General features: G+C 45.4%; 1 protein-coding gene across 7 annotated transcripts in view; it reads right to left on the bottom strand.

The window, feature by feature from the left end:
* bcar3 (BCAR3 adaptor protein, NSP family member) overlaps positions 1–22,763 on the bottom strand; it is a 215,145-nt gene that overhangs the window by 166,753 nt on the left and 25,629 nt on the right. For 5 of the 7 annotated variants that reach the window (XM_063064628.1, XM_063064629.1, XM_063064627.1 and 2 more), the window contains one exon: positions 1,000–1,113. The exons of 1 other annotated variant lie outside the window; for it this stretch is intronic. In XM_063064628.1, the coding sequence (XP_062920698.1) occupies positions 1,000–1,089 (90 nt within the window). In that variant the 5' untranslated portion in view covers positions 1,090–1,113. Of the gene's footprint in view, positions 1–999; positions 1,114–1,256; positions 1,580–22,763 lie in introns of those variants that run through there. One more of the 7 variants, XM_063064626.1, reaches the window with a different exon arrangement.

The following is a 22,763-nucleotide window of genomic DNA, read 5'->3' as shown; positions in this document are numbered from 1 at the left end:
TGGCATTCACAGTAAATATAAAGAAACGCAATAGAATTAACGAGAAACTGCACACAAAAATGGAACACACATCCAATGTGCAAATACAGAAATAATAATAATAATAAATAAGCAATGTATTTCAAAAACATGAGTTAAAGAGTCCTTGAAAGAGAGCCCAAAACCCAGGAGATCCTGTACCTATTCCTCATTTCTAACCAGCTACTTGGATCACAGAGGGCTTATGGTATAGGCCCTAACCCCCTATGACTCCACTTGTTGGGATGAGATAGTGGAACGGCCGCCAAGCTTTCCGTAACTTGACCTGCTGACAAGATTCAAGTTTATTTATCACACATCAAAACATACAGTGAAATGTGTCATTTGCAATGACAACTGCTGAGGTTGGGTAGGACTTCAACTAGAGGTCATGGGTTAAGGGTGAAAGGTGAAAAGCTTAAGGGGAAACTTCTTCACTCAGAGGGCGGTGAGAGTGTGGAACGAGCTGGCAGCACAAGTCGTGCATGCGAGCCCGATTTCAATGTTTAGGAGAAATTTGGATGGGTACGTGGATGGTAGAGGTATGGAGGGCTATGGTCCCAGTGTGGGTCGATGGGAGCAGGCAGTTTAAATGGTTCGGCATGGACTAGATGGGTTGAAGGGCCTGTTTCTGTGCTGTACTTTCCTCTGACTCTAACCAACACACCTGATGGTGAGGTAGAGGAAGCACATAAGCGTCACTACACATTCCAGCACCAACATTGCACACCCACCACGCTCAGCAGAATAACACAGAACACAATAAGCAACAAAACAAGCCCCATTCCTCCCCACAGCCATAGTAGTGTCTAGGTCTCTAACCCCAAGACAGTCTACATTCTCCAGCCTCCAGCTGACCTGGATTCAGATGGAGACCAGGCTCTGATGTACCTCTCAGACCACTCAACATTAGCACAAATAGGGTTTACTTGCAGCTCATTAGAAGTTTACTGTCCTGTTTGGAGACAGTCTCTCACTCACCTCCACTCCGTCGTACTCTTCATCAAAGAGCTTCAGGTACTCGGGGAGACCCAGCTGGCCCAGCCACTTGGAAATGGGTAAATGCTTCATCAAAGGTGCGTCCAGTTCCAGGCTCTGTTACCGGGGAGGAAAGTGGATACTTTCACTACCAGCGAGGCGAAGAAATTAAAACCACATTCTGCGATATGAAAGTGAAAGAAAGGAGGGCTCTTCTCTCTTATCTGGGTTATAAATACTCAGTCATTTGGAACACTTACTTCATTCACTGAAAGGTCTGATCCAATCTCCATTTCTAAAGCACGAAACAGCAACGTGCAGAGAAGAAAGGCAGCTTATCCTTCTGCGACTACAAGGAGTGCTGCCATAGAAACCAGCATCCATTATCAAGGACCCCCACCATCCTGGCCATGCTCTCTTCTTGCTGCTGCCTTCGGGGAGGTGGCACAGGGAACCTTCAGTCCCACACCATCGGGCTTCTGACCAGCATGGGTAACCTCACTCACCTCAGCACTGAACTGATCCACGACCTATCAACTCAAGTTTCAAGGACTCCACAACTCTTGTTTTCAGTATTATCTCCTATTTATTCTTTGGATTTGCACAGTTTGTCTTCTTTTGCACATTGGTTGTTTGTCTGTCTTTGTTTTTCATTGATTCTGTTGTGTTTTATTGTACCTATAGTGAATGCCCACAAAAAAATGAATCTCAGGATATGGTGAAATATATGTGCATACTTCTAATAATAAATTTACTTAGAATGATGAGGAAGCCACAAACAGACTGTGGCAGCTTGGCTGTCTGTTCATATACTTGTCTGACTTTAGAGGAGAAAGTTAGGATAGGGGCTGGCAGAAGAACAGGGACGGGAACAACAATTCTTCCCACAGACTCTACTCAACCCACCGAGTTCCTTCAACAGACCGCTGTTAAATCAGTGTATATTCATCATTTCCCACTGGGTTGTAAAGGTTATCTTACTCTTGGTAATATACAAGCATTAAGTACAGCCTCAAAGCTATTTAACCAAGGCAGACGAAGAGACATGGAGTCATAGTGTGGAAACAGAGCCATGCTGATAGCGTAGTCCGTTGAGCTAGTCCCAATAGCTCTCTAAATCACTCATGTTCATGTGCCTGTTTAGATAGCTTTTTTAACATGTTGTTAATGTGCCCGACTCAGCCATTATTTTTGGCAGCTGATTCCAAATACACACCACCACCTTTGGGCGAAGCTGCCACCTCTGATACCCTTGTTTTTCAGAATCAGTGTCAAAAGTCAGAATCAGGTTTATTATCACTAACCTAAGTTTTGAAATTTGTTGTTTCGTGACAGCAGGACAACGCAGAATGTAATGTCATAAAAGTAAATGAGTAGGGCAAAAGGAGAGCAAGAACAGTGAAGTAGTGTTTATGGGTTCATTGTCCATCCAGAAATCTGATACCGGACAGGCAGAAACTGTTCTTCAAATATCGAGCTTGTGCCTTCAGGCGTTCTAATGGTAGTAGTGAGAAAAGGGTTTATCCTGGGTCCTTAAAGGCGGATGCTGCCTTTTTCAGGCATCACCTTTTGAAGATGTTGTCGAAAGTGGGGAGACTGGTGCCCATGATGGAGACGGCCGAGTTTACAATCCTCTGCAGCTTTTTTTGGTCCTGTGTCTTGGCACCTCCATACCAGCTGGTGATGCAACCAGGTGAAACCTTCTCCACGGTAAAATCTCTCACCTGTCTCCAGCAATGTGGTGATTAAAAAGCACAGCAGTGCCTTTTACACCTCAGACGGCTGAAGGAGACTCAAATCCTCAGGACTTTCTACAGGGGCACCACTGAGAGCATGCTAACTGGCTGTGTCATCGTCTGGCAGGGGAACTGTAGTACCCTCAATCACAGGGCACTGCAGAGAGCGATGCCGACAGCCCGGCTCACCTGTGGGTGTCAGCTTTCCTCTATTTCGGACATTTACAGCAGCAGGTGTGTAAAAAGGGCCCAGGGGATCATTAGGGACTCCAGCCACCCCAACCACAAACTGTTTCAGCTGCTACCGTCTGGCAAACGGTACCACGGCATTAAGGCCAGGACCAATAGGCACGGGACCTTCTACCACCCGGCCATCAGACTGATCAATACACATTGATCTGATTGCATATCTGACTGTACATTGAAGTATACAAAACAATTATGTATACACTCTTAGTGTTTGGGCAATATCCTCCCACATGTCCCTTCCTTATTGCTCATACATCCCTTGAATGTAAGAAATAAATAAAGAGCCAGACAGACAAATAAATAAATATCCCTTATTTTTAGCATCTCCTCCGTGGGAAAAAGACTATGTTCTTTCTCTCCTTCTATACCTCGCTACTATAGATTGAATATCCAATATACTGCAGATGCCGAAAATCTGAAACAAAACCAGCAACTGTTGGATAGAGTCAGAGTCATCACCTGAAGTTCCCCAGCCTCAAAACTTTAACTCTGTTTCTCATTCTACAGATGATGCCTGGCCTACTGAGTGTTTGAAAATATTCTCACCAGGGAGGCAGGAAATTCCTCATCCCATAACCACCACTAGACTGCATTGCTGGCATTATTAGGCAGGGAGGGACCAGGTGCAGACTCTGGGTTGTAGAGACAATACCAGCAAACATTTGCATGTCGGAGAAACAGAAATAAAATTAATGACTCATGCTGTGAAAACATTCAATAATTGCAGTATTATATTTTAAATAATGCCAACTGCATTCTCCAGAAGTCCTCTGGTGAATCAATAACAATCAAAGCCACTTGTTACTATGAATTACTTGTTACTTGTTACTTCTGCCCGCTCTGGATCTCTTTATTGCTAACTGCCGACGGGACATCAACCGTCTCGACTTCACCGCACCTTGTCCCCATTCCAACCTCACTCCTTCGGAACGCTCTGCTCTCCACTCCCTCCGCACTAATCCTAACCTTATTATTAAACCCGCTGATAAGTGGGGTGCTGTTGTAGTCTGGCGTACTGACCTCTACCTTGCCGAGGCGCAGCGACAACTCGCCGATACCTCCTCTTATTTACCCCTCGATCGTGACCCCACTAAGGAGCACCAGGCCATTGTCTCCCACACCATCACCGACTTTATCCGCTCAGGGGATCTCCCATCCACTGCTACCAACCTTATAGTTCCCACACCCCGCACTTCCCGTTTCTACCTCCTACCCAAGATCCACAAACCTGCCTGTCCTGGCCGACCTATTGTCTCAGCTTGCTCCTGCCCCACCGAACTCGTTTCTGCATACCTCGACACTGTTTTATCACCCCTTGTTCAATCCCTTCCGACCTATATTCGTGACACTTCTCACGCTCTTAAACTTTTCAATGATTTTAAGTTCCCTGGCCTCCACCGCTTTATTTTCACCATGGATGTCCAGTCCTTATATACTTCCATCCCCCATCAGGAAGGTCTCAAAGCTCTATGCTTCTTTTTGGATTCCAGACCTAATCAGTTCCCCTCTACCACCACTCTGCTCCGTCTAGCGGAATTGGTCCTTACTCTTAATAATTTCTCCTTTTGCTCCTCCCATTTCCTCCAAACTAAAGGTGTAGCTATGGGCACCCGTATGGGTCCTAGCTATGCCTGCCTTTTTGTTGGGTTTGTGGAACAATCTATGTTCCGTGCCTATTCTGGTATCTGTCCCCCACTTTTCCTTTGCTACATCGACGACTGCATTGGCGCTGCTTCCTGCACGCATGCAGAACTCGTTGACTTTATTAACTTTGCCTCCAACTTTCACCCTGCCCTCAAGTTTACCTGGTCCATTTCCGACACCTCCCTCCCCTTTCTAGATCTTTCTGCCTCTGTCTCTGGAGACAGCTTATCCACTGATGTCTACTATAAGCCTACAGCCTCTCACAGCTACCTGGACTATTCCTCTTCTCACCCTGTCTCTTGCAAAAACGCCATCCCCTTCTCGCAATTCCTCCGTCTCCGCCGCATCTGCTCTCAGGATGAGGCTTTTCATTCTAGGACGAGGGAGATGTCTTCATTTTTTAAAGAAAAGGGCTTCCCTTCCTCCACTATCAACTCTGCTCTTAAACGCATCTCCCCCATTTCACGTACATCTGCTCTCACTCCATCCTCCCACCACCCCACTAGGAATAGGGTTCCCCTGGTCCTCACCTACCACCCCACCAGCCTCTGGATCCAACATATTATTCTCCGTAACTTCCGCCACCTCCAACGGGATCCCACCACTAAGCACATCTTTCCCTCCCCGCCTCTCTCTGCATTCCGCAGGGATCGCTCCCTACACAACTTCCTTGTCCATTCGTCCCCCCCATCCCTCCCCACTGATCTCCCTCCTGGCACTTATCCGTGTAAGCGGAACAAGTGCTACACATGCCCTTACACTTCCTCCCTTACCACCATTCAGGGCCCCAAACAGTCCTTCCAGGTGAGGCATCACTTCAACTGTGAGTCGACTGGGGTGATATACTGCGTCCGGTGCTCCCGATGTGGCCTTTTATATATTGGTGAGACCCAACGCAGACTGGGAGACCGCTTTGCTGAACATCTACGCTCTGTCCGCCAGAGAAAGCAGGATCTCCCAGTGGCCACACATTTTAATTCCACATCCCATTCCCATTCTGACATGTCTATCCACGGCCTCCTCTACTGTAAAGATGAAGCCACACTCAGGTTGGAGGAACAACACCTTATATTCCGTCTGGGTAGCCTCCAACCTGATGGCATGAACATCGACTTCTCTAACTTCCGCTAGGCACCTATTTTTATGCACACATTCTTTCTCTCACTCTCCTTTTTCTCCCTCTGTCCCTCTGAATATACCTCTTGCCCATCCTCTGGGTCACCTCCCCCTCCTTGTCTTTCTTCCCGGACCTCCCGTCCCATGATCCTCTCGTATCCCCTTTTGCCTATCACCTGTCCAGCTCTCGGCTCTATCCCTCCCCCTCCTGTCTTCTCCTATCATTTTGGATCTCCCCCTCCCCCTCCAGCTTTCAAATCCCTTACTCACTCTTCCTTCAGTTAGTCCTGACGAAGGGTCTCGGCCTGAAATGTCGACTGCGCCTCTTCCTAGAGATGCTGCCTGGCCTGCTGCGTTCACCAGCAACTTTGATGTATGTTGCTTGAATTTCCAGCATCTGCAGAATTCCTGTTGTTACTATGAATCAATCCTTTTGCAGAAAAGCATTGGTACTTACCCTTTCTGTGTCCATCCTATTGTCCAGTAATGTCATTAAATAAATTAATAAAGATGTGGACTTGAACAGCGTGGGTCCTCCCTTGCCTTACTGGTTGGTTGTCCCTCCTTAATAATGTCCCACCAACAGATGAGGCAAGTGCTAATCCCAACCTGGCAACTAAATTTCTTGCAGAAACCTAATGGCCCGGAACATGATGTTTCTCAGGGCCTCGTTTCAATGTTATGAAATGCCCTATTGGGTACATCGTGTGAGATTGGAGGCCACCAGGCCCGAGGGGTGTTGAGAAATGGGATACACGGTGTGCTTTGCATCACATAATTCTCATATATGGAGTCTACGCACCAAAACATCAAAACTCCAAAGCTCCTAGATGAGACTGCTTTGCTGTTACTAGGGCCTTGATCTTCCCTTGCCCACTGCCAGGGGTTGTTAGTAGGAACCCAGTCTCGCTACACACAACACACAGGGGGTGGAGGCTTTCTGACTTTCCCGGGCAAGTCTTCCAAGTGCATTGCCTGCTGCCTTGATATTGGTGTATTATTGTCACGTGTACAGAAGTACAATGAAAATCTTATCTTACAGATCAAATTATTGCAAAGTACATTGAGGTAGAACAAGGTAAAACAATAACAATGCAGAATAAAGTATGACAGCTGTAGAGAAAGTGCAGTGCCAGGAAACAAACAACAAGGTCATAAAGATAGATCAAGAGTTCATCTTATTGTACTAGGAAACCATTCAATTGTCTTATAACAATGGGGTTAAGCTGTCCCTGAGTCTGGTGATATGTGCTATCAGGCGGGTGGAAGTGAGGGGAAGACAGAAGACTGACAGCTCTCCAACCCTGGCTCTGCTGGCTGCCTACTCAGCAGCTCATCAGCTGCCTGATCAAAGGTTGGCACACCATCGCAGACTTCAAAGCTAAATGCAGTGGAGTTTCCAACATTGCTGCCTCCCTCCCAGACGAGCTAAATCTTTTTTTCACGCTTGATTCGATGTCGCCAATACTGAAGTGCTGAAGTGACCGGCAGCTTGGTCATCTCTGAGGCTGAAGTACACAGGTTTTTCCAACCAGGGGACAGTCACAAGGCTGCGGGACCGGATGGCACCCCAGGGCCGGTACTCAGGGTGTGCGCAGTACAATTGGCCGGTGTGATTACAGATATTTTTAATCTCTCTCTCTCTCCCAGTGTAGATTTCCCTTCTGTCTCAAAGCATCCACCATTGTCCCTTTACCTAAAAAGACCAAGGTAATGTCTGAATGACTGGATTCCTGTCGCACTCACCTCAATAATAAGCAGATGCTTTGAGAGGATGGTCAAGGACTACATCTGCAGCATGCTGCTACCCACACTGGACCCCTACAATTCACCTACCGACACAACCGATTGTCAGATGATGCCATAACCACAGCTCTACACTCCGTCCTTACACATCTGGAGAAGAGGGATGCTTGTTGAGAATGCTGCTCTTGGACTACAGTTCAGCATTCAACACCATAATTTCTGCAGGGTCCACAAGAAGCTCAGAGACTTTGGCCTTCCTGGACTTCCTCTTAGATCACCGGCAGGTGGTAAGAGTGGGCTCCCTCACCTCTGCCACTCTGACCCTCAACACAGGTGCCCCAAGGCCCCTCCTTTACTCTCAGTATACCCATGACTGTGTCACCACCCACAGCTCCAATCTGCTAATTATATTTGCTGTTGACACTACACTGATTGGCCTAATCTCAAATAATAATGAGGCAGCCTACAGAGAAGTCATCACCCTGACACAGTGCTGTCAAGAAAACAACCTCTCCCTCAACATTGCAAAAACAAAGGAGCTGGTTGTGGACTACAGGAGGAATGGAGACAGGCTAACTCCTATCGACATCAATGGATCTGGGGTTGAGAGGGTGAACAGCTTTAAGTGCCTTGGCAGCCACATCACCAAGGATCTCATGTGGTCTGTACATACCAGCTGTGCGGTGAAAAAGGCACAACAGTGCCTCTTTCACCTCAGAAGTTCAGTATGGGCCCCCAAGTCCTATGAACTTTCTACAGGGGCACAATTGAGAGCATCCTGACTGGATGCATCACTGCCTGGTACGGGAACTGTACCTCCCTTAATCGCAGGACTCTGCAGAGAGTGGTGCAGACAGCCCAGCGCATCTGTAGATCTGAACTTCTCACTGTTCAGGACATCTACAAAGACAGGTGCATAAAAAGGGCCCGAAGGATCATTGGAGACCCAAGTCACCCCAATCACAAACTGTTCCAGCTGCTACCATCCGGGAAGCAGTACCGCAGCATAAAAGCCAGGACCAGCAGCTTCTTCCACCAGGCCTTCAGAATGAATAATTCATGCTGATACAATTATATTTCTATGTTATATTAACTGTCCTGTTGTACATACTATTTATTATAAAGTACTATAAATTACACATTGCATATTTAGAAGGAGAAGTTACGTAAAAATTTTTACTCATGTATATGAAGGATGTAAGAAATAAAGCCAATTCATTTCAAATCACACCCGATGAGGTTAACTTACATACCGAGAGCCCTCATCCAACTAACCGCCTGCTGATTGACATCTGCCCTCCAAATCACCCATTTCATCCCACCCACCATCTCTGTCTCCACTTTCCCAACTACTGTTTCCAATCTTTTCCACTTCCCAACTACCACTTCCAATCAATGAACTATGCACGTGTCCCCCTGTTCCATTACACTCTCTACTGTCCTACCATGCATCATACATGTCCTCTGCAAGTTTGACTTTCCAAAATTTATCACTTCAACGTACCTGAACCGAAATCCATTTGCCCCTCCTCAACCCACTTCCCAAACTGATCAAAATCCTCCTATAATCTTTGATAACCTATTTCACCATCAACAACACCTCCCAGGTCCAGGTCCTACACGAATTTACTGATTAGCATTGTTTATTTGCATCCAAATCATTAATGTAAATAACAAAAGTCCCAAACACTGACCCCTGGCACACAGTCACCAACCTCCATTCCAATAAACAGCCTTGAACAATCACCCTCTTCCTGAGTCCCATAGGTCCTAACCTTCTACAGTAGCCTATCATGCAGAACCTTGTTGAAGACTTTGCTCAAATCCAAATAGACAACATCAACTGCCCTACCCATATCCACATTTTTGGTTACCTCTTCAAAAAAAAACTAAAATATTTAAACACAACTTCTCGTGCACAAAGCCATTCTGACTCCCTCAAGTCAGACTATCCAAATCTGAATCACTTCATTGCCAGTACGTGGAACACATCAGAATTTATTGTGGTTCAGTGCCAACCATAAAACACGGGACACCACAACAGGCAATACAATAGCAACCAACATTTTATAAGACAATGGGGCAAATAGCCATGAGCAATCAACAAAAGACCATAAGACACAGGAGCAGAATTAAGCCATCTGGTTCATTGAATCTGCTCCACCATTCAATCATGGCTGATCCTTTTTTCACTTCTCCTCAACCCCAGTTCCCGGCCTTCTCCCCGTAACCTTTGATGCCATGTTCAATCAAGAACCTATCAATCTCTGCCTTAAATACACCCAACAACCTGGTCTCCACAGCCGCAAGTGTGGCATCAAATTCCACAAATTCACCACTCTTTGGCTAAAGAAATTTCTCCACATCTCTATTTTGAAAGGGCGTCCCTCTATCCTGAGGCAATGCCCTCTTGTCCTAGACTCTCCCACCATGGGAAACATCCTTTTGACATCTAGTCTGTCTAGGCCTTTCAACATTCGAAAGTTTTCAAGAATTCATCCTTCTGAATTCCAGCGAGTACAAACCCAGAGCTACCAAACGTTCCTCGTATGATAACCCTTTCATTCCTGAATCATCCTTGTGAACCTCCTCTGGACCCTCTCCAATGCCAGCACGTCTTTTTTAAGATGAGGGGCCCAAAACTGTTCATAATACTCAAGGTGAGGCCTCGCCAGTGCCTCATAAAGCCTCATCATCACAACCTTGCTCTTGTATTCTAGACCTCTTGAAATGAATGCTAGCATGGCATTTGCTTTCCTCACCACTGACTCAATCTGCAAATTAACCTTCAGGGTGTTCTGCACAAGGACTCCCAGATCCCTCTGCATCTCAGATTCCTGGATGTTCTCCCCGTTTTGAAATTAACAATTAGCAGAACAGTCACATGTGCAAGGGTGAAGATAAAGAACAAACTCAATAATTATCAACAGAAGGACAGCAGGAAAGACCACTTAACGGATGTTGTGCGGGGACAGTCAGGATATTACACCTGGGTGAGGTTTGTTGAGAAGTTGGATAGCAGCAGGAAAGAAGCTTTCATGTAGAGATGACATGTAGTCCTGGTGGGATTGGACTTGCAGCATCTCCCTGATGGCAATTTGGTGAATAGGGAACTACTTGGGGGCGGGAGGGGGTGGAGTCTGCAGTAATTTTTTCAGCTCTTTTCTCTGCTCTAGCCTTGAACAGGTCTTTTAATTTTGGTAGCTGGAAGCCCATATGCTGATAAACCTAGCCTACCCAATCGGTTAGTCCTGACGAAGGGTCTCGGCCTGAAACGTCGACTGCGCCTCTTCCTATAGATGCTGCTTGGCCTGCTGCGTTCACCAGCAACTTTGATGTGTGTTGCTTGAATTTCCAGCATCTGCAGAATTCCTGTTGTCTACCCAAACTCTTCTTACATGTACAATCCCCATCTCAGGCAACATCCTGGTGATTCACTTCTGCACCCTCTATATTGCTGCCACAGAGGGAGGAGGGGAGGAAGTTTTTTTTTCCAGTCCTGATGAAGTGTCTCTTTTCCACAGATGCTGCTTGGCCTACTGAGTTCCTGTGTGTGTTGTGTTGCTTTGGATTTCCAGCATCTGCAGATTTTCTCTTGTTCCAGGCACCAGTTCAGTTGGCTTTAAAACAGGCCTTCCTTTTATCCCACATAACCAGAGATGAACAATAAATGTGGCCCTGGCAGCAAATACTGTACACTATTTATCAGTATCAAAATTACACATTAGACAATATTATTGTTGAGCACTGGATGGGCTGATAAATTGTTGCCATATTATGACCTTGAAACAAACAAGCTAACACTACAAATATATCAAAAACTAAACAAGAATGCTTCCCATGTTCCTAGTAATCAAGCGAGCAATGGACAGGTTTGGTGCTGTATATGAGCACTATTTACAGGCTCATGCAGAAATGTACGAACTTCCATATTGACCATCAAGGTTTTTCAAAAGAATCTCACCAGATCATTTCCAATCTGCTAGATTCTATGTAGTCTTCTTTAAATTATATGTGTAGGCAAACAATCTCCAACTTGACTCACTCTTCCACAAGTATGACTAACTTGGAAATCTCAAATTCTCATAAGTGTGCATTATGTTTGCCTTCCATAACACAGGGTAACATTAGAAAGGAAATTCCTCTCATTTCCCTGTTTGTTTTGCCAGATGTCCTGCAATGATGCCCCCTGGTTAGCAATTTTATTTACTTAATCAAAGCTGAATGTAATGAACATTTCTACTAAATCATTCCTCAACCATCCTTTCTCCAAAGGTGACTTTCCAGTCTCCACGGGTAGGTGCAAATGGACAGGTACATGGTGGGGGGGGGGGGGGGCGGCATCTGGCCCAAATTCAATAAATTGTCATTAGCTGAGTGGGCACTGTGGTCAGCACAGACTCACTGGGCCAAAGGACCACTCCAGGACTCCACAAAACTCATTTTGGCGGATCTCCTCTGCACCTGCCCTAAAGTGTGCCAATGGTCAATGAGCCCATCAACACTCATTATTCCTCTTCTGCAGAATGTATTTACTTTTTCTAACATATAGTGATTTTTATGGACCATTCGGAGATCTGATGCTGGAGAGAAAGGAGCTCTTCCTAAGATGTTAGGAGTGAGTCTTTAAGCTCCTGTGCCTCCTCCCCGCTGGTAGTAATGAGAGAGGGCATGTCTCATATGGTTATAGTGAGGGTCTTTAGTGACGGATACTGACTTTGGAAGATGTCCTCAATGGTGGGGAGGGCCGTTCTGCGCATTAGAGCCTCCATATCAGGAGATGATGCAACCAGTTAGAATGCTCTCCACCTTACACTGGCAGAAATTTGATAGAATCTTTGGTGACATAGCAAATCTTCTCAAACTCCTAATGAAAGTTTTCAAAGGAGAAATTTTGAGAGTGCAGAGTTTGTATGTTCCTGTCAGGATTAAAGGCAAAGTGAATAGGAATAAGGAACCTTGGTTCTCCAGGGATATTGCAACTCTGATAAAGAAGAAGAGGGAGTTGTATGACATGTATAGGAAACAGGGAGTAAATCAGCTGCTTGAGGAGTATAAGAAGTGCAAGAAAATACTTAAGAAAGAAGTCAGGAGGGCTAAAAGAAGACATGAGGTTGCCTTGGCAGTCAAAGTGAAGGATAATCCAAAGAGCTTTTACAGGTATATTAAGAGCAAAAGGATTGTAAGGGATAAACTTGGTCCTCTTGAAGATCAGAGTGGTCAGCTATGTGCGGAACCAAAGGAAATGGGGGAGATCTTAAATAGGTTTTTTGCGTCAATATTTACTAAGGAAACTGCCATGAAGTCTATGGAATTAAGGGAATCAAGTAGTGAGATCATGGAAATTGTACAGATTGTAAAGGAGGAGGTGCTTGCTGTCTTGAGGAAAATTAACATGGGTAAATGCCCGGGACCTGACAGGGTGTTCCCTCGGACCTTGGAGGAGACTAGTGTTGAAATTGCAGGGGCCCTGGCAGAAATACTTAAAACATCGCTGTCTACGGATGAGGTGCCGGAGGATTGGAGAGTGGCTCATGTTGTTCGGTTGTTTAAAAAAGGATCGAAAAGTAATCCGGGAAATTATAGGCCGGTAAGTTTAACGTCAGTAGTAGGTAAGTTATTGGAGGGAGTACTAAGAGACAGAATCTACAAGCATTTGGATAGACAGGGACTTATTAGGGAGAGTCAACATGGCTTTGTGCGTGGTAGGTCATGTTTGACCAATCTATTGGAGTTTTTCGAGGAGGTTACCAGGAAAGTGGATGATGGGAAGGCAGTGGATATTGTCTACATGGACTTCAGTAAGGCCTTTGACAAGGTCCTGCATGGGAGGTTAGTTAGGAAAATTCAGTCGCTAGGTATAAATGGAGAGGTGGTAAATTGGATTAGACATTGGCTCAATGGAAGAAGCCAAAGAGTGGTAGTTGAGAATTGCTTCTCTGAGTGGAGGCCTGTGACTAGTGGTGTGCCACAAGGATCAGTGCTGGGTCCATTGTTATTTGTCATCTATATCAATGATCTGGATGATAATGTGGTAAATTGGATCAGCAAATTTGCTGATGATACAAAGATTGGAGGTGCAGTAGACAGTGAGGAAGGTTTTCAGAGCCTGCAGAGGGACTTGGACCAGCTGGAAAAATGGGCTGAAAAATGGCAGATGGAGTTTAATACAGACAAGTGTGAGGTATTGCACGTTGGAAGGACAAACCAAGGTAGAACATACAGGGTTAATGGTAAGGCACTGAGGAGTGCAGTAGAACAGAGGGATTTGGGAATACAGATACAAAATTCCCTAAAAGTGGCGCCACAGGTAGATAGGGTCGTAAAGAGAGCTTTTGGTACATTGGCCTTTATTAATCAAAGTATTGAGTATAAGAGCTGGAATATTATGATGAGGTTGTATAAGGCATTGGTGAGGCCGAATCTGGAGTATTGTGTTCAGTTTTGGTCACCAAATTACAGGACGGATATAAATAAGGTTGAAAGAGTGCAGAGAAGGTTTACAAGGATGTTGCTGGGACTTGAGAAACTCAGTTACAGAGAAAGGTTGAATAGGTTAGGACTTTATTCCCTAGAGCGTAGAAGAATGAGGGGAGATTTGATAGAGGTATATAAAATTATGATGGGTATAGATAGAGTGAATGCAAGCAGGCTTTTTCCACTGAGGCAAGGGGAGAAAAAAACCAGAGGACATGGGTTAAGGGTGAGGGGGGGAAAATTTAAAGGAAACATTGGGGGGGGGCTTCTTCACACAGAGAGTGGTGGGAGTATGGAATGAGCTACCAGATGAGGTGGTAAATGCGGGTTCTTTTTTAACATCTAACAATAAATTGGACAGATACATGGATGGGAGGTGTATGGAGGGATATGGTCCATGTGCAGGTCAGTGGGACTAGGCAGAAAATGGTTCGGCACAGCCAAGAAGGGCCAAAAGGCCTGTTTCTGTGCTGTAGTTTCTATGGTTCTATGGAAATAAAGCCACTGGCATGCCTTCTTTGTTTATCAATATATTGGGACCAGGATAGATCGCTTGCGATGTTGATGCCCAGGAACGTGAAACTGCTCACTCTTTCCACCGCTAATCCCTCAGTGAGCACTGCAGTGTGTTCTGACTTCCCCTTCCTGAAGTCCACAATCAATTCCTTAAGGCTGATTTATACTTGTGTGTCAACTCGACGCCGTAACCTACGCTAGTGACCGACGCGTGTTGTGAGCATTTATACTTGTGCGTTGGTGTGTCTGCGTCGCTCTGCATTTCGGGCACGTCGTGCATGTGCACACACACCTGCCCGCGCAAGGCTTCATGTTCATGGTAGTCTTTCTCGGGGTATACAAGTTTAAAGCGAGTACCTTTTTTCGTAAAAGCAAAATGTGTCCTCCATAATTTTGGAGGTCTGTAAAGCTTTATGGAAAGCATTGCAGCCAGAGTTCCTTCCCTGCCCTTCAGTCGCCCAATGGGAAGCTATTGCAGCGTAGGAGGAAATGCGACGCTACCAAGCGGACCAATCACAGTTGTTGTGGTCTGCGTTGCCGCGACGCGCAGTTACATTTTGGGAGAGGTGCGCATCAGGCGACGGCATAGGGATCTGCGTAGGCTCTACGTAGGGTTCACAGCAACGCTGTACCTACGGCGTCAAGTTGACACAGAAGTATAAATCAGCCTTCAGTCATACACACACAGTGCTGGAGGAACTCAGCAGGCCATACAGCATCTCAACCTGAAACGTCAACTATTTTACTCTTTTCCATAGATGCTGCCTGGCCTGCTGAGTTCCTCCAGCATTTTGTGTGTATTACTTTCACTTTCAGCATCTGCGGATTTTCTCTCGTTTGTGATCAATTCCTTAGTCTTGCTGGCATTGAGTACAAAATTGTCGTTGCAACACACATCAACCAGCTGATCTTCCTCATTGTCACACACCTCAGCCGACAGTGATCCCCCTCCCCCTCCCACTTTCAAATCTCTTACTACCTCTTCTTTCAGTTAGTCCTGACGAAGGGTCTCGGCCCGAAACGTCAACTGTACCCCTTCCTATAGATGCTGCCTGGCCTGCTGCGTTCACCAGCAACTTTTATGTGTGTTGCCTGAATTTTCAGATGTTGTTTGAGCTCTCCCTAGCCACACAGTTATGAGTGCACAGAGAGGAAAGCCTTGCTTTTGAAAGGTGAAGGTTTACTAATCATCTTTTGCCAGAGAAGGTGTTGTCTTTTGAAGGAGGCCTTAAACTGGATACAAAAAAGATCCCGTTCTGAGAAATGAGTGGGAGAACTGTCCTCTATATCTTCACCACGTTACCACCTAATTAACCCCTCAGTAATCTGGACATAATCAGTTTCCAGTTGTGGGGGATTTCCTTTTTTACCATGTTTCCTGCATTCCAACACAATACACTCCAGAAGCTCCCCCACAGCCCCCCCCCACCCCTACTGGCTGTAAAGCTCTTTATGATGACGTAATAAAGCTCTTAAATAAATGTAAATTCAAGCTGACATTGGCTTGTTGTAAAGCAGTCTGCTCTAAATTAGACTTGTCCCAACAGTTTCCAGTGTTTTCCTGTGTACAATGTACAAGGGTTTAAATAACATGCCTCTACTCAATAGGATTAATGTAAATAGGAAGTTAATATTTCTCAGAGAAATTGCAACAGATCTTGCCCCCCCACCACCATTCCTAGATGGGTGGAACATCTTTATTGCTATGTTACTACAAGAACAAGACATTTCATTCTCAAACGGTAACAGTACAAGGAAGATCAGGGACATGGTGACCTTTGGCCCCCAACTCCCCCACCCCCACTCCTTGTGAGCATCTGAAGCAAATTAAAATAGCAACTTCTCACGATCCCGTGCTCATCGTGTTACAATAAAAATCGAGGCAATACACAGGGACATGGACATCAGAGGAAACAAGGCAGCTGGGGATCAGAATTAGAATTACAGGAGGGTGAGCAGAATGTTGAAGTATTGTGAAGGCCTATGGATTCAAACAAAACTACCTGCAAAAGAGTAAATACTACGATTAATAATACAGTGGATTCCGGTTAATTGGGACACATCGGCTGCCCCAGTCAGCCAAAGTTTCATGGAAATAGTTAAAAAAGATACAACATTCAGTATTTAAATAAAACACAGAATAAATTAGAACACTACCAATACCACTACAGAACTATAAAACTGTGTATCAGTTCCTGATGGTAATTGATGGAGGAAATCAGTGTATGCTGACGTGTTGACATGACTGCCTGTAAATGAACAAAATCAGTGCAGATAATGGACTGCCTTCAAAAAGAGCTTTCCATGATTGCATCCTCCAAATATTTATTTCCATTGCAACATTCAAGGTGATTGTTGATACTTTCAAATTCTTTGTAGTTCCTAACTTGTTGAATTAGTAAAATCATTTTATATACTGGCATCTCCAGGCCTGAATGCTTGAAACTGCAGTGAGCAAAACTGATTCCGATTTGTCTGTTTCTTACTCACCAAACAACAGTGACAAAAATCACTGCTTTTTGTACACAAACATGCAAAGGACGCAGTTTAAAAACTATTCCCTCTCAGCATGGTGTACTAACACCCATGCGACTGATGCTAGCTAGAAAATGTTCGGTAACAGTCTCCTGTCCCTATTAAGCAGCATAGTGTCCCAAAGAAACAAAGAGAATCCATCCCAGCTATTGTCTCAATCTGTTTTAAGTTCTTTAAGAGCTGTCCTGAATAAGCGGCTGCCCTGATTAACCAATGGCCCATTGACCAAAATCCACTGTATTTGCTTATTCTGCATAAATTACATAATTATAGGACAGCCTTCACCAGCAAAGGGTTAAATCTGCACCAAAGAGCTTCACATATTTTTGCCATTTAAGCTTATAATTCAAGGTAAACATTGGCATTTTTTTAAACTCCTTCAAAGACAACCTCAGCTTTTTTGACCAAATACGTGTCTTGTATTTCATATCAGGACAAGCTGCAAGTTATAACTACCTCTGCTCTTCACTCCTGAATACTTCCTGCTCTCTCCCAACGATGCTTGTTGGTCATAACTCCACAAGCACAACTGCTACTGCAGAGCAGAACCCATTACATCAGCTATCTGAATGGTTACCATTTGAATTAATTACCTGTCCTTACTCAGATGATTTATCCTATTTGACTGGAGTTTGCTCAACAGCATTAGCTGAGAGGACAGAAGGGAGAGCGATGATACTGAGGTCCAGGAGCCTCGCAGCTAAGCCAGGGACATTCAAAGTTCAAAGTAAATTTTATTACCAGCGTACATATATGTCTCCACATACAACCCCGAGGTGCTTTATCCTATACATTTACTAGGTAAATATATAGAATAGTAACTATAACAGGATCAATGAAAGATCAGGTAGAGAATAGAAGACATCAAACTGTGCAAATGTAAATATAAATAAATAGCAATAAATAACAAGAACATGAAACAACAAGATAAAGAGTCCATAAAGTGAGATCATTGGGTGTGGGAACATCTCAATAGATGAGTATAATTATCCCCTTTTGTTCAAGGGCCTGGTGGCTGAGGTATAGTAGCTGTTCTTGAACCTGGTGGTGTGAGTCCTGAGGTTCTTGTACCTTCTACCTGATGGCAGTAGTGAGAAGAGAGCGTGGCCGGTGTGGTGGGCGTCTCTGATGATGAATGCTGCTTTCCTACAGCACCTCTTCATGTAGATACGCTCAGTGGTTGGGAGGGCTTTACCCGTGACGTACTGGAGCGAATCCACTACTTTTTGTAGGATTTTCCCTTCAAAGGCATTGGTGTTCCCATACTGGGCCGTGATGCAGGCAGTCAACACGCTCCCCACAACACATCTATAGATGTGATAGTGATGGTGAGGGGACAGCAATGCTGCCACCACTATTTTCCATTAGCACAAACTACAGAAAAGCTTTTCGGACAGAGCACATATTGAAGCTTGAGCAGGTGATGATCAACTTTTCAGATGCTCTCCAAGTAACATTTGTAACTAGAAAAGCTCTTGGCTTTGAGATTGAGAACCTGCGGCCAGAACTGGTGTCAAAGGTTACTTCAGGCACCACTGAACCGCAGTTTGGTATTAATGTGCTTCGCAAACGATTGCTCCAAATCTTTACTGATACTCTCTATCGGATACTCCCAGCTACTGTGGCATCCCCACAATCTCTGAGACTCCAAAAGAAGCACTAACCACACTTTTCTGTGTTACCATTAGTAACAGCATTGAGTGAGAAAAATAAAACTGATTGTCTGCTGAAGACAACAAGTACATTTGCAGGTGCTGGAAATCCAAAGCAACACACACAAAATGCTGGAGGGACTCAGGAGGCCAGGCAGCATCTATGGAAAAGATGTTTCGGGCTGAGACCCTTCAGAATCAGATTTATTATCACCAGCATGCGTCGTGAAATTTGTTAACTCAGCAGCAGCAGTTCAATGCAATACATAATATAGAAGAAGAAAAAAAGTAAATCAATTAATGAATTTGTGGTGAATCTGTGGAATTCTCTGCCACAGGAAACTGTTGAGGCCAGTTCATTGGCTATGTTTAAGAGGGAGTTGGATATGGCCCTTGTGGCTACAGGGGTCAGGGGGTATGGCGGGAAGGCTGGGGCGGAGTTCTGAGTTGGATGATCAGCCATGATCATAATAAATGGCGGTGCAGGCTCGAAGGGCCGAATGGCCTACTCCTGCACCTATTTTCTATGTTTCTATGTAATTACAGTATATGTACAACAAATAGATTAAAAACCATGCAAAAACAGAAATAATATATATTTAAAACGTGAAGTAGTGTTCACAGGATCAATGTCCATTTCGGAATTTAGACTTACTCTTGATTTTCATTTAGGAATCGGATGGCAGGGGGAAGAAACTGTTCCTGAATTGCTGAGTGCCTTCAGGCTTCTGTACCTCCTACCTGATGGTAACAGTGAGAAAAGGGCATGCCCTGGGTGCTGGAGGTCCTTAATAATAGATGCTGCCTTTCTGAGACACCGCTCCCTGAAGATGTCCTGGGTATTTTGTAGGCTAGTACCCAAGGTGGAGCTGACTAAATTTATAACTTCTTTCAGTCCTCCCCCCCATACCAGACAGTGATGCAGCCTGTCAGAATGCTCTCCACAGTACAACTATAGAAGTTTTTGAGTGTATTTGTTGACATGCCAAATCTCTTCAAACTCCCAATGAAGGGTAGTTGCTGTCTTGCCTTCTTTGTAGCTGCATCGATATGTTGGGACCAGGTTAGATCCTCAGAGATCTTGACACCCAGGAACTTCTCACTCTCTCCACTTCTGATCCCTCTATGAGGATTGGTATGTGTTCCTTTGTCTTACCCTTCCTGAAGTCCACAATCAGCTCTTTCATCTTACTGACGTTGAGTTCAAGGACGTTGCAAGCTTCTTGACGTTGAGGACAAGGGTCCTGATGAAGGGTCTCGGCCCGAAACGTCAGCTGTTTACTCTTCTCCATAGATGCTGCCTGGCCTGCTGAGTCGCTCCAGCATGTTGTGTGGTGGTTGTCTGTTGGTCCTTTTTCAGCAGCCACACCTATCAGTAGCACCAGGCCCACTGGTGAAGACCTGGCTGCGACAACACTGGGCTTCACAGGAAGAACAGCCATGGGAGCAGGGTGGAGCAGGCTGACAGCTTCATGGGGTTCCAGGTAATTTCTCTTTAGATGATGAAATAACAATCAGGTAGATTGCCACCTCCAACGGGATCCCACCACTAAGCACATCTTTCCCTCCCCGCCTCTCTCTGCATTCCGCAGGGATCATTCCCTACACAACTCCCTTGTCCATTTGTCCCCCCCCATCCCTCCCCACTGATCTCCCTCCTGGCACTTATCCGTGTAAGCGGAACAAGTGCTACACATGCCCTTACAATTCCTCCCTTACCACTATTCAGGGCCCCAAACAGTCCTTCCAGGTGAGGCAACACTTCACCTGTGAGTCGACTGGGGTGATATACTGCGTCCGGTGCTCCCGATGTGGCCTTTTATATATTGGCGAGACCCGACGCAGACTGGGAGACTGCTTTGCTGAACATCTACGCTCTGTCCGCCAGAGAAAGCAGGATCTCCCGGTGGCCACACATTTTAATTCCACATCCCATTCCCATTCTGACATGTCTATCCACGGCCTCCTCTACTGTAAAGATGAAGCCACACTCAGGTTGGAGGAACAACACCTTATATTCCGTCTGGGTAGCCTCCAACCTGATGGCATGAACATCGACTTCTCTAACTTCCGCTAAGGCCCCACCTCCCCCTCGTACCCCATCTGTTACTCATTTTTATGCACACATTCTTTCTCTCACTCTCCTTTTTCTCCCTCTGTCCCTCTGAATATACCTCTTGCCCATCCTCTGGGTCCCCCCCCCTTTGTCTTTCTTCCCGGACCTCCTGTCCCATGATCCTCTCGTATCCCCTTTTGCCTGTCACCTGTCCAGCTCTCGGCTCTATCCCTCCCCCTCCTGTCTTCTCCTATCATTTTGGATCTCCCCCTCCCCCTCCAACTTTCAAATCCCTTACTCACTCTTCCTTCAGTTAGTCCTGACGAAGGGTCTCGGCCTGAAACGTCGACTGCACCTCTTCCTACAGATGCTGCTTGGCCTGCTGCGTTCACCAGCAACTTTGATGTGTGTAGATTGCACATTAAAGTAACTTTACACTCAATCTCACAATACAGATCCCACTCAGGTAGTTTATTATTGTCACTTGTCTTGCATACCGGGAGGTGGGAGGAGAAGATGGCAGCACGACGCGCGCGCACAGCTCTCCGGTGAAAAATGATATCGTATCTGTTAAATAGGGGCCGTGGACAATTCTGATTAGATGAAGACAGATGTGAGAAGCAGAGGAACATCTGGAGAAATTTCTGGAATGCCTGGTTCGCTGCTGTTGTTACTGTGCAATCAAGAATCTCCAAAGGGTAGGCCCCAAAATCCCCGGCTTTGCCTGCTGCTGGCGACCGAGGCTGAGGTTGAAACGTTCAGACAGAGATGGTGCTCGGTGCTCGGTGTCGGAGGGCTGCTCAGAGCTCTAAGTTTTCAGATGACTCAGAGTTGGACTGTGGTCGGGCATGGCAGGGAGAATTTTCTTCTTTCTCCCATCTGCGTGAGATGTGGGACTTTCGAGAAACTTTGAACTTTTTTACTGTGCCATGGACTGTTCTTCATCAAGTTATGGTATTGTTGCACTGTTGTAACTATATGTTATAATTATGTGGTTTTGTCAGTTTTTTCGGTCTTGGTCTGTCCTGTGTTTTGTGATATCACACTAGAGGAATATTGTATCATTTCTTAATGCATGCATTACTAAATGACAATAAAAGAGGACTGTGCGTCCTCATAATCTAATCTAATACCGTTCATACAGATGAATTCATTACACTGTGTACGGAGGAAGCACAAAGCAAAACAATAGCGAATTGTCTGCCGTACGGAAAGCCCATACATCAAGATCTGGCTAGATGGATGGGGGTACATTTGCAGGCTGCTGCATGCATTTTCAACTGGGTGGGAAAGGGCCACTTCTATGTGTCTTCTTACCCCGCCCCCCCCCCCCCCCCGAGCCACAGCAGTCAGGGGTTGAGAACACTGAGCAGGCACACGCACGGAGTCAGCGACACCCTTCGTGCTCTTGCCCGTGCTCTCAGCACAGTTCATTTCCCACTTGCAAGCTGTTCAGGTTATGAGCAGCTGTTAGGAGCGGAGTCCTATCGTGACTCTGGAGACTGCCTGTAAAACCACCTGCGTCAGACCTGCTTTACCGGGGAACTCTTATCAGCTCAGAATCAGTGGACCTTGCAAGCACAACCAACACTCATAGTCATTAGATGTTGTTTGTGCCTTGATAGAATAGGCCTATGGCACTAACTCAAAGAGCAGGTGCCTTGGCCAATCTCCCTCTCTGCTACCCACACACAGGAACATACAATAATGTTGACAGATTGCTATGTTTGTTTGTTGGTGCTGGCTCCGAACAGATTTTTAATTACAGCAACTACACCCTAAAGCAAATAGTACCTTGTGAAAGGTAGAGAGATAGAGCTTTTCTCTGGAACGAAGCAGGATTGGAGGTGATTTGATTGGGGTGTGTAAAATAATAGGCATGGATCGAGCAGACAGCCAGTGATTTTTTCCCAGGCAGTAATGGGCAATAGCAGAGGAGATAATTTTAAGATGATTGGAGGAAGCTTTAGGGAGTATGTCAGAGGATATATATTTATTGAGATACACCACGGAATAGGCCTTTTTGGCCCTTTGAGCTAT

Source organism: Mobula hypostoma, chromosome 12 (assembly GCF_963921235.1).
Source record: "Mobula hypostoma chromosome 12, sMobHyp1.1, whole genome shotgun sequence".
NCBI lineage: Eukaryota > Metazoa > Chordata > Chondrichthyes > Myliobatiformes > Myliobatidae > Mobula > Mobula hypostoma.
The sequence above is the reverse complement of the archived record's forward strand: the minus strand, read 5'-3'. Positions and strand labels throughout refer to the sequence as shown.